This window comes from Rhineura floridana, chromosome 3 (assembly GCF_030035675.1).
Source record: "Rhineura floridana isolate rRhiFlo1 chromosome 3, rRhiFlo1.hap2, whole genome shotgun sequence".
In the NCBI taxonomy this organism is placed as follows: domain Eukaryota; kingdom Metazoa; phylum Chordata; class Lepidosauria; order Squamata; family Rhineuridae; genus Rhineura; species Rhineura floridana.
Window position 1 is genome coordinate 76905544 of NC_084482.1, and position 15932 is coordinate 76921475.

At 43.2% G+C, this 15932-nt stretch overlaps 1 protein-coding gene across 5 annotated transcripts in view; it reads left to right on the top strand.

Annotated features, from left to right (window-relative positions):
- Window positions 1-15539, top strand: part of PTTG1 (PTTG1 regulator of sister chromatid separation, securin) — a 294965-nt gene extending 279426 nt beyond the window's left edge. For 4 of the 5 annotated variants that reach the window (XM_061616761.1, XM_061616760.1, XM_061616759.1 and 1 more), the window contains exons 2-6: window positions 8385-8494; window positions 12457-12623; window positions 14023-14113; window positions 14975-15124; window positions 15378-15539. In XM_061616761.1, coding sequence (XP_061472745.1) covers window positions 8407-8494; window positions 12457-12623; window positions 14023-14113; window positions 14975-15124; window positions 15378-15451 — 570 coding nt within the window. In that variant the 5' untranslated portion in view covers window positions 8385-8406 and the 3' untranslated portion in view covers window positions 15452-15539. Of the gene's footprint in view, window positions 1-6801; window positions 6902-8384; window positions 8495-12456; window positions 12624-14022; window positions 14114-14974; window positions 15125-15377 lie in introns of those variants that run through there. The other variant, XM_061616757.1, reaches the window with a different exon arrangement.
- Window positions 15540-15932: the final 393 nt, after the last annotated feature.

The window sequence follows — 15932 nt, forward strand, 5'->3', positions numbered from 1 at the left end:
AAGGCAATCCTAACCGTGTCTACTCAGGAATGTCCCACTGAATTCTATTGGGTTTAGTCCCAGATAAGTGGGGTTGGGTTTGCAGTCTTAATACTTGTCTGCGGTTGTGACACTCATCATGCTGCCGATAAAAAACAATAGCAACCCTTGCATTGGACAGAGAGGCGTACTCTGGTCACTTCCTTCCAAGGCAACTCCATCCCATGTCCGTTTACCCGGAATCAAGTCCCACTGTCTTCAATGCACTTTATTCCCCAGTGAGTGCGCATAATGCACTGTCTTAGTTCAACTGAGGACAGCGTACATACCTTTCATGACTTTCCCAAAGAATCCTAGAAACTGTACAGGCGGGTCCTGCTTATACGGCAGGTTCAGTTCTGGACGCCCGACGTAAAGCGGAAATCGCTGCAAAGTGGAACCCCATAAGTATAATGGAGTGCATCGTGCAAAAATGCCGCAAAATCGGCTTTAAAACGGGGAATGAAAGCCGCCGCATTAGCGGAACGCGGGGAATTAGGGCCCTACTGTAGTTTGTTAAGGATGCTGGGAATTCTAGCTCTGTGAGGGGTAAACTATAGTTCCCACAATTCTTTGGGGAAGCCCCGTGCTTTAAATGTGCTTTACATGCATGGGTTCTACTCCCCATATTCCAGAAGCCAGGTAGACGGAGACACTTCTGCCCTTTAAGAAAGACCTTAAGAAAGGCTTGGAAGTTGTTTAAAAACACTATATTAGAAGCTCAACTGGAGTGCATACTGCAGATCAGAAAAGGTACCGCCAGGGCCAAGAAGATGCCAGCATGCTTAACGAGCAAAGTCAAGGAAGCTCTTAGAGGCAAAAAGTCTTCCTTCAGAAAATGGAAGTCTTGTTCGAATGAACAAAATAAAAAAGAACACAAATTCTGGCAAAAGAAATGCAAGAAGACAATAAGGGATGCTAAAAAAGAATTTGAGGAGCACATTGCTAAGAACATAAAAACCAACAACAAAAAATTCTATAAATACATTCAAAGCAGGAGACCATCTAGGGAGGCAATTGGACCCTTGAATGATAAGGGAGTCAAAGGTGTACTAAAGAACGATAAGGAGATTGCAGAGAAGCTAAATGAATTCTTTGTGTCTGTCTTCACAGTGGAAGATATAGGGCAGATCCCTGAACCTGAACTAACATTTGCAGGAAGGGATTCTGAGGAACGGAGACAAATAGTGGTAACGAGAGAGGAAGTTCTAGGCTTAATGGACAATATAAAAACTGACAAATCACCGGGCCCGGATGGCATCCACCCGAGAGTTCTCAAAGAACTGAAATGTGAAATTGCTGATCTGCTAACTAAAATATGTAACTTGTCCCTCAGGTCCCCCTCTGTGCCTGAGGACTGGAAAGTGGCAAATGTAACACCAATATTCAAAAAGGGATCCAGAGGGGATCCTGGAAATTACAGGCCAGTTAGCTTAACTTCTGTCCCTGGAAAACTAGTAGAAAGTATGATTAAAGCTAGATTAACTAAGCACATAGAAGAACAAGCCTTGCTGAAGCAGAGCCAGCATGGCTTCTGCAAGGGAAAGTCCTGTCTCAGTAACCTATTAGAATTCTTTGAGAGTGTCAACAAGCATATAGATAGAGGTGATCCAGTGGACATAGTGTACTTAGACTTTCAAAAAGCGTTTGACAAGGTACCTCACCAAAGGCTTCTGAGGAAGCTTAGCAGTCATGGAATAAGAGGAGAGGTCCTCTTGTGGATAAGGAATTGGTTAAGAAGCAGAAAGCAGAGAGTAGGAATAAACGGACAGTTCTCCCAATGGAGGGCTGTAGAAAGTGGAGTCCCTCAAGGATCGGTATTGGGACCTGTACTTTTCAACTTGTTCATTAATGACCTAGAATTAGGAGTGAGCAGTGAAGTGGCCAAGTTTGCTGACGACACTAAATTGTTCAGGGTTGTTAAAACAAAAAGGGATTGCGAAGAGCTCCAAAAAGACCTCTCCAAACTGAGTGAATGGGCAGAAAAATGGCAAATGCAATTCAATATAAACAAGTGTAAAATTACACATATTGGAGCAAAAAATCTGAATTTCACATATACGCTCATGGGGTCTGAACTGGCAGTGACCGACCAGGAGAGAGACCTCGGGGTTGTAGTGGACAGCACGATGAAAATGTCGACCCAGTGTGCGGCAGCTGTGAAAAAGGCAAATTCCATGCTAGCGATAATTAGGAAAGGTATTGAAAATAAAACAGCCGATATCATAATGCCATTGTATAAATCTATGGTGCGGCCGCATTTGGAATACTGTGTACAGTTCTGGTCGCCTCATCTCAAAAAGGATATTATAGAGTTGGAAAAGGTTCAGAAGAGGGCAACCAGAATGATCAAGGGGATGGAGCGACTCCCTTACGAGGAAAGGTTGCAGCATTTGGGGCTTTTTAGTTTAGAGAAAAGGCGGGTCAGAGGAGACATGATAGAAGTGTATAAAATTATGCATGGCATTGAGAAAGTGGATAGAGAAAAGTTCTTCTCCCTCTCTCATAATACTAGAACTCGTGGACATTCAAAGAAGCTGAATGTTGGAAGATTCAGGACAGACAAAAGGAAGTACTTCTTTACTCAGTGCATAGTCAAACTATGGAATTTGCTCCCACAAGATGCAGTAATGGCCACCAGCTTGGACGGCTTTAAAAGAAGATTAGACAAATTCATGGAGGACAGGGCTATCAATGGCTACTAGCTATGATGTCTGTGCTCTGCCACCCTAGTCAGAGGCAGCATGCTTCTGAAAACTAGTTGCTGGAAGCCTCAGGAGGGGAGAGTGTTCTTGCACTCGGGTCCTGCTTGCAGGCTTCCCCCAGGCACCTGGTTGGCCACTGTGAGAACAGGATGCTGGACTAGATGGGCCACTGGCCTGATCCAGCAGGCTTTTCTTATGTTCTTAAAGACACCAAGACCTGCTTAAAACATGAGCCAGAATTTCTCGACCAAAGTTTCTTCCTTTGCACTCCGGGGCAATCTCTAGGGAGATCGCCTTCCTTCACCATGAAGAAAGATGTGCCCCCGCCCAGAGTAGTGGGCTGGATGAGGGCTAATAAGCTGAATCCTTGGAAAACCAAGGCCCTGTGGGTCTACAGAATGGGACTGGCACCACTAAACGTTCAGCTTCTAATGGAGGCCAGTTGGGCCTCTGTAACCTGGAAGACAACTAACAGTGCTCCTCCGGAGGAACTCAGCGATGGAGATGGGATAGAAGGGCTCAGGCAGTCCATAAATCATGCTGGATCCAAGCTGTTCAGGGCTTTGTATATCAACAGAGGAACCTTGAACCTGGTCTAGTGAAATCAAACTACAGACTTTGCTTCCTTAATCCTTTTCAGCAATGCTTAATTCCTTAAAAGAATATTAATCTCCTGGCACCACAAAGGCTGATTTCGTTAAAATAAAGTCATGAATATTTATATAAAATATATAAATATAACCTTTATCTCAAACTGTATGTTATGACAGATGTGGGGAATCTCAGTAGCCCTCCAACACGTTCTGCCCGGACCTCAGGAATATTCCCAGGCCATGCCCATCACAGGCCCATCTCCAAACCCTCCGCAGGTGCTTTTGTGTCCTTGAACTGTGATGAGGCCTGTTGCTTAAGTGGACTGGAGAGATGGGAAAGTGCAGAAACCTTTGATTTTTGCATAACTGGAATGGAGCCAAATGTACAAAGATAAGTCATGGCCGTTGCTCCACCCACACTTGGATTTGGCCATGCCTACTTTTTGCCTCTGGCCCTGCCCCCTTCTGGCATGGAGTCCCCAGAACGTTGCCTGCAAGGGAAGGCCATTCTTGGGCTGAACAATCTTCCCCAGCACAGTATGAGTACAGATGAAGGGTGGGCTATAAAACATTTTAATATTAAAAGAGCAATCAAATAAATCATAGCTGAGTTACACCCACAACTGCGGGGTGTGTGAAGAGATGATGATGATGAGGCCTCCCCAGCTGTTGCCATGGGCTGTGGACTGCCTGTGACATCACAAAACCACATGGCCCCCATAAAGGTGGGCTGAGTGGCTATAAACGTGAGGCAAAAGCATGGCCTGGTCTTCTTTCACTTGGAGGAGGTGAATTGGCAAATGCAAGGAGGTGATCATCTGGTTGTTGGATGCCATCATGGAGCGATAATGAGGCAAGTTTACTTGCTGAGAGGGATTGTGGCTTAAGGTGGCTGATACATCTGAAGCTGGCTGATGTCTAGTGATGGACCTGGCGGAAGCTGGCAGCGTGTGTGGAAGCCGGTGGATTTCGCATTTGGAAGTTGGCGGATGCTGCAAGGCTGAAGCAGGCTGATGTTTGTGGAGGAAGCTGATTGAAGGTGGATATTTGTGGGATGAAGCCGGGGAACGAATGTGAATGGATGGGGGGGGCGAGAGAGGGGCAGATGTTGCCGCTGGCATTCTTCATGAATGTCGGCTGGCCGTGTGTGTGTGTGTGTGTGAGTGGAGTTTCGGATGCTGTAAAGGGGGTGGGTGAGTGTAAGTGTGTGAATGTGACAAACCGGTGGATATACCATGACTAAATGACACCAGTGAATGTTGGCAGGTGGAAGCTAGAGGATGAAGTTGCCAGGCGGATGCCGGTGGAGGTGCCTGGGTGAGGCTGTTGGATAGTTGCCATCCCCCTCATTGTCTGTGTTTTTTTCTTTCCAGTAATGTCTCTGAAGCTGGCAAGGTTTTGCAAGAGACCACCTGTGAAAGCAACAAAGAGGACTGCAAGGCTTATAGAAGCCAGCTTTTATTTCTAAATAAAATGTTTTTTGCATTTATCTCCTGTGGAGTCCCTTGTTTTATTCAAAAACAGGTAATGGGAGATCAAATCCCAGAGTGTTACGGTGTGCCTCTCCCTGGTATCAGTATACATGAAGCCATAGCTATACATGAGGCTAGAAATATTTTAATAATAAATGAATACATCACTGCTGAGGTGTCCTTACCATTGTCAGGCCGAGGGAGGTTGTGCTGTTACATAAGAACATAAGAACAGCCTGCTGGATCAGGCCAGTGGCCCATCTAGTCCAGCATCCTGTTCTCACAGTGGCCAACCAGGTGCCTGGGGGAAGCCCGCAAGCAGGACCCGAGTGCAAGAACACTCTCCCCTCCTGAGGCTTCCGGCAACTGGTTTTCAGAAGCATGCTGCCTCTGACTAGGGTGGCAGAGCACAGCCATCACGGCTAGTAGCCATTGATAGCCCTGTCCTCCATGAATTTGTCTAATCTTCTTTTAAAGCTGTCCAAGCTGGTGGCCATTACTGCATCTTGTGGGAGCAAATTCCATAGTTTAACTATGCGCTGAGTAAAGAAGTACTTCCTTTTGTCTGTCCTGAATCTTCCAACATTCAGCTTCTTTGAATGTCCACGAGTTCTAGTATTATGAGAGAGGGAGAAGAACTTTTCTCTATCCACTTTCTGTGGGCACTTTTACTGTGGGCAAGGGACTGCCTGTGATGTTACAAAAAGGACATGGTGGCTGAGGGGGAGGCAGAGGGAGGGGGGACGAATGGAGGGAAAGATCCCAGGAGGGGGAGGCTGAGGGGAAGTGAATCTAGAAACTGGAGAAGCTGGGCTGGCTCCCTCCTGTGTATTTGAGTTGCCAACATTTTGCTCCCTCAGAGCTCCTGTGCCTGTCTCACCTGCACTGCTGTCAAAAAAGGAATGTAACTGAGGATTCTCCTTGCCACCATACACACCAATAAACACCTTAGAAGGATCTCATGGGTTTGGAAAGCTCTTTTATTTGTAATATGCCTGCTGGGGCTGGTGAGGAGCTTGCTTCAGGATCCATTGATGACAACTTTGAAGAGCCTCAGTGTAATCTAAGAGCTCAGCATCTAGGCTTTGAAGAGGACCTGGGTTCAAATCATGCCTGCACGGGAAGGGGGAGATGTTCTTTTCTCAGCTTCCCCTTCTCCCTCCCTGCCCCACATATTTACAAAATGGTGTGTGTGCACGCATGTGGTTCCCTGCCCCGCCCCACCCCGCCCACTTTGTGCTGCCCTTTTGGTCTGTTTGGTATAATTATCCCCATTTTGCAGGCTGGAGCTGAGGCTGAAGGAGAGGATGCCATGGGACAGCTGCCATTTCTTTCTTTTATTATTTTATTTATATCCCGCCCTTCCTCCCAGCAGGAGCCCAGGGCTGCAAACAAAAGCAGTAAAAACACTTTATAACATCATAAAAACAGACTTTAAAACACATTAAAACAAAACAACTTTAAAAACGTTTTAAAAAGCTTTGAAGACATCTTTAAAAAAAGGTTAAATGTATTTTAAAAAAAGATTTAAAAACATATTAGATGAAGTGGATTCTTATGCCTTAATAAATGTGCTTAGGTTATAATTCTATACGGCTAAACGCTTAGCTGGGACTAAATCCCACTGAATTCAATTGGATTTCCTTCTCAATAGACATATATACGATAAATCTTTTTCCAACAGACGAACAGAGATCCCTCTCTAAAAGTCAGACCGTACGAGGTTGCGATTTGCGGCCTTCCCTTGAAAGCACAAGTTGAAGAACTTCAGAATTTTATCTCTTACTCCACAGCTTGCAGCCAGCTTTATGTTTTTCCAACTTCGATCCTACGCATCCGTGATTCAGAAATAAGTCCCACGGTATTGCGTGAGGTTTACTGCCAACCGACTAAGCGTGCTTAGAAACGCCTCCTTTGCAACTGATTTTTTAAGAGGCAAGGAAGCGTCAAACCCCTCCTTCCTCTCCACCACCATTGGTTTTCCGAAGCAGCCAATAAACAGCAGCAGCGTCCCACGCGGGGAATATCTGCCAATGAGGGATGAGGTTAATCATTTAAAAGTGTCTTCTGCAAGAATAGAGCTTGGTGTTTTGTGTGTGGTGTGTTTCTTTCGGTAAGTGTGCTGTTAATCAATCAACTGGGGTATATGGGATTTAAAATGTATTTATGCTAGACTTTGAATGTTTTGTGGCTGCTTTCTAACGTCTTTTAGTATGTTAGGATTCGAACAAGCTACTTGCAGGTTTTTTTTTTTAAAAAAAGGTATTTTAAAAAGCAATGTTGGATAAAAAAGTGAGGGCTGTTAGAAAGCATTTCTTTCTTTCTTTCTTTTTCTTTAAAGCTGGCCCAGGTTGTTAAGCTTCCAAGTTGCGTAAAGTTGCTTTTCTCAAGTTCTGTATTTTTCTTCCTAGATTATAATAATTTATTTCACTGTAGTCAGGTTTCCTGGTTATTTGGTTCCCATGATGCTGGTAGCCTGGGTAAGAAATAATAAAGGAGAGACTGTGTTAAAAAGGAGCCTGACAGCGAGGTACCGCTCCCCACTTGGCACCCCCATTCCAGCAAGCAAACCCACACCAACATCCACAACATACAAAGGGGATAGTTGGAAGGCGAATGTATTTCTCTTCCTTTTAGAAGCCACTGCCCCTGAGAATGGCTCCTGTTATGTTTGTGCACCCCCCCCCCCACATGGAGCAGCCATAGTCCCCTTAATAGGCGCTCCTCTTTCTCTCGGGGAGCTCCCTGATTTTCTAAGGCAGCCACCCGCAAGAGAACTAGACGGTCCTAAAAAACTAGAAATGCTATTTTCTACAATGGTCAAACCGATTAGGTCTAGGATGACTTAAACTTTCCTCTGTCTCAATGATCTCTGTGGGCCTTACTTCTTGACTAAGCATACATAGAGGTGGGCTGCATAATAAGTAAGGCAGTGGGGCTGTGTAACAATAGATTCTGGGTGGGCTTTTTTTTGGCTCTACCTGCTTTTTGTGTTACTCCATTGAAACACTAGTGAATATCATATAGCATTGGTACTGTATGTCTCTCAGTGGTATGTCACAACATGGAAACAATAGCTTTACTGTGTGCACATGTTAAAACATTTAACTTCATTATAGGCTGCAATCCTTTACATATTTATGCAGGAGTAAGTCCAATTGACCTCAGTGGGGCTTACCTTTGAGTAGACAATGATAAGATTGTGCTGTTCTTCATTTCAGAATATAGACTTCTGTATATGTATTTTCTTTAGAAAGTAGGACTTTTAAGAGTGTTAGTGGTTCTGTCACCACCTTGTGTTTTTCTAAACTGCTTTTAGTGAGTTGCTTTTCTTGGGTTTTTGTGTTAAAAGAGCTGGTCAGCTCTGTCAAGTGTTTAACAGCCCTTTATACATATCAGTGCACTGTCTAACTAGCCAAGACAAACAGTTGAGAGAAGCAGGTGAAAACAGTGGCTGCTTTTGCTCTGGAAGCTTCTGGAAGTACTTCCCAAAGTGATTGTGGTACAGCTAATGAGGCATACTTGTACTCTTACGTTGATGAAAGGAGGCTGAGTAAGTAAAAAACTAGGAAATAATAACACAGATATCTGTTCCAGGGCTCCTTGGATGTCAAAGAAATGGCAACACATATTTTCATAGAAAAAGAGAATGGTGAAACTGGCACAGCTTCTTCTAAGGATCGACTGAAATTGCGATCAGCACCTTGTGAGTTTATATTTACGTGAAGCTGGTATAAGAGAGCCAGTGTGGTGTACTGGTTAGTGTTGGACTACGACCTGGGAGACCAGGGTTCGAATCCCCACACAGCCATGAACCTCACTGGGTGATCTTGGGCACTGCCTCTCTTCCTCAGGAAGGCAATAGTAAACCCCCTCTGAATACCACTTACTATGAAAACCCTATTCATAGGGTCGCCATCAGTCAGAATCGACTTGAAGGCAGTCCATTTCCATTTTCAAGCTGGTATAAATGAACAGAAATGCCCATCTTTAAACAAGGCTCATTTAAGGGTGCTAATGAACTTGAGTTATTGATAACTCTGTTTAGTAGCTCCCTGACTAAACTTGTACTGTGTAGTCAGCTTTGTATAGTTCCCCCTCCTGTTTTGGAGGTTCAGAGTTGGCAATATCACCGGGCATTGTTTGAGGTCACATGATGTATTGTAGCCCACTTGCTGAGCTTAAGTTGGTCTAAGTTTGGTTGGTATTCAGATGAAAGACTGTCTGAGAACTCCATGATCATTGTCTTGAGTTCCATGAAGAATGGTCAACTTTTTAAAATGTTCTAGAAGTGGGTACAGGTATGTTTTCCTGGGGGATGCTCCGGGACACAGCTCCATTACTTTTTTCTATAGCCAATCAAGCCACTGCAGTTCCTGAAAACAGCCAAGCATATGCTTGTGTTTATCATGGAGGACAGGGCTATCAGTGGCTACTAGCCATCATGGCTAGTATCAGTGGCTACTAGCCATGATGGCTGTGCTCTGCCACCCTAGTCAGAGGCAGTATGTTTCTGAAAACCAGTTGCCGGAAACCTCAGGAGGGGAGAGTGTTCTTGCACTCAGGTCCTGCTTCCGGGCTTCCCCCAGGCACCTGGGTGGCCACTGTGGGAACAGGATGCTGGACTAGATGGGCCACTGGCCTGATCCAGCAGGCTCTTCTTATGTTCTTATGTTCATAAGAGCTGCCTTCCGTTCTACATTGCCTCATGAAATAGTTCTACCTACACTGGCTTGGTTTGCCTATCACATTAAACCATAATTTTAAACAAACTGAAAGTTACTGCAGTGCTCCTGCTGTGCTGTGGATGAAACAAGCTAGAGTCTGGCTTCCTGTGTCATCTGAACCTGGGCTTGTGGTTTCTTTCTCCAAACAGATCAAGAGCTGTAAGCTGAAGAACAAGCCTTGGAAAGAAACAAATCACAAACCCACATTTGGATGACATGAAAAGCCAGACTCTGGCTTGTTTTGTCTGCAGTGTGGCAGCATGAGAAGCACTGTGGGAACTCTTAAGCAATGTGCAGCAGTTGGTTGCTTGCTGGCATTAACTCATACTTAGTTTAAAAAAAGTTTAATCAGATGTATGAATTGGGCCCTTGCCCATCTGGTGTCCAGAAAATCTGGTGTCGAAAATGCTTGGAAGTTGTTTAAAAACACTATATTAGAAGCTCAACTGGAGTGCATACCGCAGATCAGAAAAGGTACCACCAGGGCCAAGAAGATGCCAGCATGGTTAACGAGCAAAGTCAAGGAAGCTCTTAGAGGCAAAAAGTCTTCCTTCAAAAAATGGAAGTCTTGTCCAAATGAAGAAAATAAAAAAGAACACAAACTCTGGCAAAAGAAATGCAAGAAGACAATAAAGGATGCTAAAAAAGAATTTGAGGAGCACATTGCTAAGAACATAAAAACCAACAACAAAAAATTCTATAAATACATTCAAAGCAGGAGACCATCTAGGGAGACAATTGGACCCTTGGATGATAAGAGAGTCAAAGGTGTACTAAAGAACGATAAGGAGATTGCAGAGAAGCTAAATGAATTCTTTGCATTTGTCTTCACAGTGGAAGATATAGGGCAGATCCCTGAACCTGAACTAACATTTGCAGGAAGGGATTCTGAGGAACTGAGACAAATAGTGGTAACGAGAGAGGAAGTTCTAAGCTTAATGGACAATATAAAAACTGACAAATCACCGGGCCCGGATGGCATCCACCCGAGAGTTCTCAAAGAACTGAAATGTGAAATTGCTGATCTGCTAACTAAAATATGTAACTTGTCCCTTGGGTCCCCCTCTGTGCCTGAGGACTGGAAAGTGGTAAATGTAACGCCAATCTTCAAAAAGGGATCCAGAGGGGATCCTGGAAATTACAGGCCAGTTAGCTTAACTTCTGTCCCTGGAAAACTGGTAGAAAGTATTATTAAAGCTAGATTAACTAAGCACATAGAAGAACAAGCCTTGCTGAAGCAGAGCCAGCATGGCTTCTGCAAGGGAAAGTCCTGTCTCAGTAACCTATTAGAATTCTTTGAGAGTGTCAACAAGCATATAGATAGAGGTGATCCAGTGGACATAGTGTACTTAGACTTTCAAAAAGCGTTTGACAAGGTACCTCACCAAAGGCTTCTGAGGAAGCTTAGCAGTCATGGAATAAGAGGAGAGGTCCTCTTGTGGATAAGAAATTGGTTAAGAAGCAGAAAGCAGAGAGTAGGAATAAACGGACAGTTCTCCCAATGGAGGGCTGTAGAAAGTGGAGTCCCTCAAGGATCGGTATTGGGACCTGTACTTTTCAACTTGTTCATTAATGACCTAGAAGTAGGAGTGAGCAGTGAAGTGGCCAAGTTTGCTGATGACACTAAATTGTTCAGGGTTGTTAAAACAAAAAGGGGTTGCGAAGAGCTCCAAAAAGACCTCTCCAAACTGAGTGAATGGGCAGAAAAATGGCAAATGCAATTCAATATAAACAAGTGTAAAATTATGCATATTGGAGCAAAAAATCTGAATTTCACATATACGCTCATGGGGTCTGAACTGGCGGTGACCGACCAGGAGAGAGACCTCGGGGTTGTAGTGGACAGCATGATGAAAATGTCGACCCAGTGTGCGGCAGCTGTGAAAAAGTCAAATTCCATGCTAGCGATAATTAGGAAAGGTATTGAAAATAAAACAGCCGATATCATAATGCTATTGTATAAATCTATGGTGCGGCCGCATTTGGAATACTGTGTACAGTTCTGGTCGCCTCATCTCAAAAAGGATATTATAGAGTTGGAAAAGGTTCAGAAGAGGGCAACCAGAATGATCAAGGGGATGGAGCGACTCCCTTACGAGGAAAGGTTGCAGCATTTGGGGCTTTTTAGTTTATTGAACAGGCGGGTCAGAGGAGACATGATAGAAGTGTATAAAATTGTGCATGGCATTGAGAAAGTGGATAGAGAAAAGTTCTTCTCCCTCTCTCATAATACTAGAACTCGTGGACATTCAAAGAAGCTGAATGTTGGAAGATTCAGGACAGACAAAAGGAAGTACTTCTTTACTCAGCGCATAGTTAAACTATGGAATTTGCTCCCACAAGATGCAGTAATGGCCACCAGCTTGGACGGCTTTAAAAGAAGATTAGACAAATTCATGGAGGACAGGGCTATCAATGGCTACTAGCCATGATGGCTGTGCTCTGCCACCCTAGTCAGAGGCAGCAAGCTTCTGAAAACTAGTTGCCGGAAGCCTCAGGAGTGGAGAGTGTTCTTGCACTCGGGTCCTGCTTGCGGGCTTCCCCCAGGCACCTGGTTGGCCACTGTGAGAACAGGATGCTGGACTAGATGGGCCACTGGCCTGATCCAGCAGGCTCTTCTTATGTTCTCAGGCTATCCTGAATAGCAGGGTACAGTCTAAATTTCCATGTATTCTAGTGTGCTAAATTTTCACATGGTGATAAAGGCTATGTTGCTTGTTCCAATTTCTGTGTAGTCTTGCTCTAGAGTAGCAGCACTAAAATGGGGATTGTGAAACAGGTCTTGAAGCAGCTGTCATATAACTTGAGATGGTGGTTATAAGTTATTAGTAGGTCTGTCCTTCTGGAGATAGTAATTTTGTTCTATGAAAACCATACCCTTGAATGAAGTTATGGTGCTTTTGGTCTCAAGCATGTTGGCTGATTTGATTTTCTTCCACAGCAAAGTCTTTTGTTGAAAGATCTTGCCCCAAGACTCCACTTGTTGGCAGGACAGCTAATGTAAATCCAGCAACATCCCAATCAGTCAGGAAGGCTTTAGGAATTTTGAATAGGCCTCCAACAACAAAGAGTCAGTGCTCAAAAGGAAAAAAGTATTCTACAAAAAAGGTTAGTAGAGCATCAGTTTTTTAAAACAGAAGGATTTCTAATGTTAAATCTAGATCTGAGAACTTGCCTGAAATGTGCTTGCAAACTAGGTCATTACTGTTTGCTTCACTGCAGGGTCATAGAGGGGTTTGGAGAAGGAGTCTGTTAGCAGTTCTTTATTTAACAAAATACACATACTGCTTGATTGTTATAAAGCCTCTTAGCAATTCATCAAACTTGGTGGGTATGAAATGGGGGGGAGGGATGACTGTAAACATTCAATTGCACCTCTTTTACTTCCGAGTAGCCTAGTGCATATGGAGAAGGATACCATGCTTGCTTGAAACTCGTATGGCTACAGATGTCAAATTATTTTTCTAAGTTTGGGGAATAAGCCCTTCAGGAGCATGACTATAGTCTGTGAAAAGCACATCAGAAGAAAAAGGGAAGGAAGGTTCACAGCACTGGGTAAATCCAAAGCAGGATCAAAAGCCAGTCTTCTGGCAGGGGGTGTAGCAGGAAGATTTGCAGAAGGAGAAGGTACAAGCTGGTATCCAAACCAGGCCTTTCAGGAGTAGGTTGAACAGAGTAGCTGCCTGATCACCCAAGGAGCTGGCAAAAGTCCTGCGGGAAAAGGAGCAGAGCAAGCATTTTAAGCAGGGTCTTCTAGAAGAAAAAGGTGGTTTTAGGTAGCATAGAGACTAGCTGGACTTCCTCTAGCACATGAGGAAAGAATACATGCACAAGGAGGATCAAAGCTAGACCACTGGAAAACTAGTTAGTCATAGCAAATAAAAGCCAGAGTGGGAGCAGAAATGGGGTTTCTAAGTTAAGAAAAAGGGAGGGTCTGGGAAAGAGGGGGGACTTACATTAGAGAAGAAGAGGCAGGAGAGGGAGCCCCTTTTCTAATCGCTTCTCGGTTAAAGAATTGGGCGCAAGCATTTGTCCTTCATGTCTTGAGATTGGCTTATTGATTTGTCTGTGTTTGAAATTTGCTGCTTTATGGTCGTATCTTGGTTATGTTTTGAAATCTACTTGCTGATGATCTTATGTTGCAATCTGCTCCTTTATGGTTATTGTATTTTGTAGATCGATTGAGATACAGGTGTGTTAGCAGATGTATAATTCATGTGGCTATTATCTTACACGTTCTGATGTTTAATTTGTTTTATTATTTTATATATTATAATTTATTTTATTTCTTTTGCAAACCGCTTTGCAATCCTTTCTGATGAAAAGCAGTTTATAAAATATTTTAAATAAATAAAATGTTATAATATGCATTGTGTAATATAGAATGAATTGCCTTATTGGAGTAATAAACTAAATCTTTGCTTCCCACAAGGGTTTAACTAGAAAAATCTCTAATCGCTTTATTGTATGACTTTGTAACTACTTTTTCTGGTTATTCTCACTGAAGGCTACTGAGACAACAAGCAGAATGGAAGGCTGCAGCATGGTTCCTGAAGACTGTCCAGAAAAGGAGAACCTCTTTTCCTATAATCCTTTAGGTAATCCCTGATGGGGATAAGTTTGGTTTTCCTGGGGAAATGAGGGTAATAACTTGATTATTCTCTCTAGAATAATCAGTGCAGATAGAGAAAGCAGTATATGATCCTGCTGGAATGTCACAGGCTGTGCAGTATGACTTGTAAACTCAATTTCTATGCTAGAAGTTACCAGGTAGAGTAGATCTTAAAAAGTTGAAATTTGAATAAAAACAATTCAGTCTAGTTATTTATAGTATTTGTATGCTAACCAATAATGCTGTAAGATCTGTTAATTGAGTTAATTTCATCACTGCCCCTGTTCCCCTAACATGGAATGAAAAGATACTCCTACTAAGAGTACTGTTCTAAAAGGGGGAGGGTAGGAATAATTTGTATTGGTTTTAATTGTTTATCTGTGGTAAGTTAAGTCACTTTGAGGCTTCTTTGAAAAAGCAACTAATAAATGTAATAACAAAAAAGTGGATCATTTGCCTTATCCAAAGCCTTACTGGGCTTAAGCTGGCAGGGCAGAAGTGAGGATGGTGGAATGACCTCAATCCACTTCTGGCTTTTAAAAAGTATTTCTTGCATCTTCCTTCCAGTTGGAAATAATTGGAAGAAAAGATATCTGAATTTCTCTCCCATGGAGGTGGCAAGTTGGGGACATCAGGATAACTTTGGACTTCTTTGATTTCAGTACTTTTCTAGTCCTTCTGGCCATGCCCTGGCAATGTTTCCTTTTGGGGCCAGGGTGACGGAGGCAGTGGGGAGGATAGGTCTGTTTAGATCTCCCTCTGATGGCTAAAGGGATGTTTGATATATTCCCCAGGGGCCATAGAATTGCATTCTAAATGGTTAAACTGATAACTTTTTTCTGAACAGACTTTGAGAGTTTTGAGGTTTCTGAAGAGCACAGACTGAGCCACATGTCCCTGACTGGGGTTCCTCTTATGGTATTTGAAAATGCATCTGACAGTTTTGCAAGCACAATCCCCATACCTATGAAACAGCCTTCAATTCCGTGGGGCTATGGTAAGTAAAAAATCTTGATTTGCATCTAGCAAAATGATAGCTCTCACACTCCACTGTAAGGGGCCTATAATTGGATGGAGCAGAGCAAATACTGCAAGAATTCAAAAACAACTTGGTGGCTGTCCAGTAACTGCCTAAAAATTGGGTGACTAGACTAAACTGTGCACTGAAAGAAAATGCTCCTTAGAAATAAAATAAGTAAAATTGTAATGTGGCTGACTTGAGATGCTAACTGGCTCTTTAAATCTTTCAGATACCCTGCAGTCAACTCAAGACTTCCTGGCTACTTTGGATGAAATAATAATTGATCTTCCCCCTCCCTTATAATATGTAAACAAGCTTATCTTTTTTTAAAGCTAAATCTTGAGCAGGTTGTATTAATTTTCATAATAAAGAATGTGGATTACAACTGCAAGACTGCTTTGAATGGTGATTGCTTATGGCAGGATTGGGGAACCTGTGGCTCTTCAGATGTTGCTAGACTGCAACTCCCATAATCTCTGATCACTGGCCCTGCTGATGGAAGTTGGAGCCCAACAGCTGCTGGAGGTCCACTGGTTTCCCATCTCTGGTTTATCACACCTTAACTATCTCATTCTGCTTGGGTTGTTTATGTGTGGCTGGCCAAAGTGCCAAATGAGGTGCCTGTAGTAGACTGAATTGGAGCAAGCACTCCCAGTAATTATTACTTTTATTTTTTCATAGCAATCTGTTTCACTAATGGCCTCAATAGCTTCTCTGATAGCTACATAGCACCATCATGGGGCTATCATGATGTACCACATATTTCAAATAAGACTACATGTGC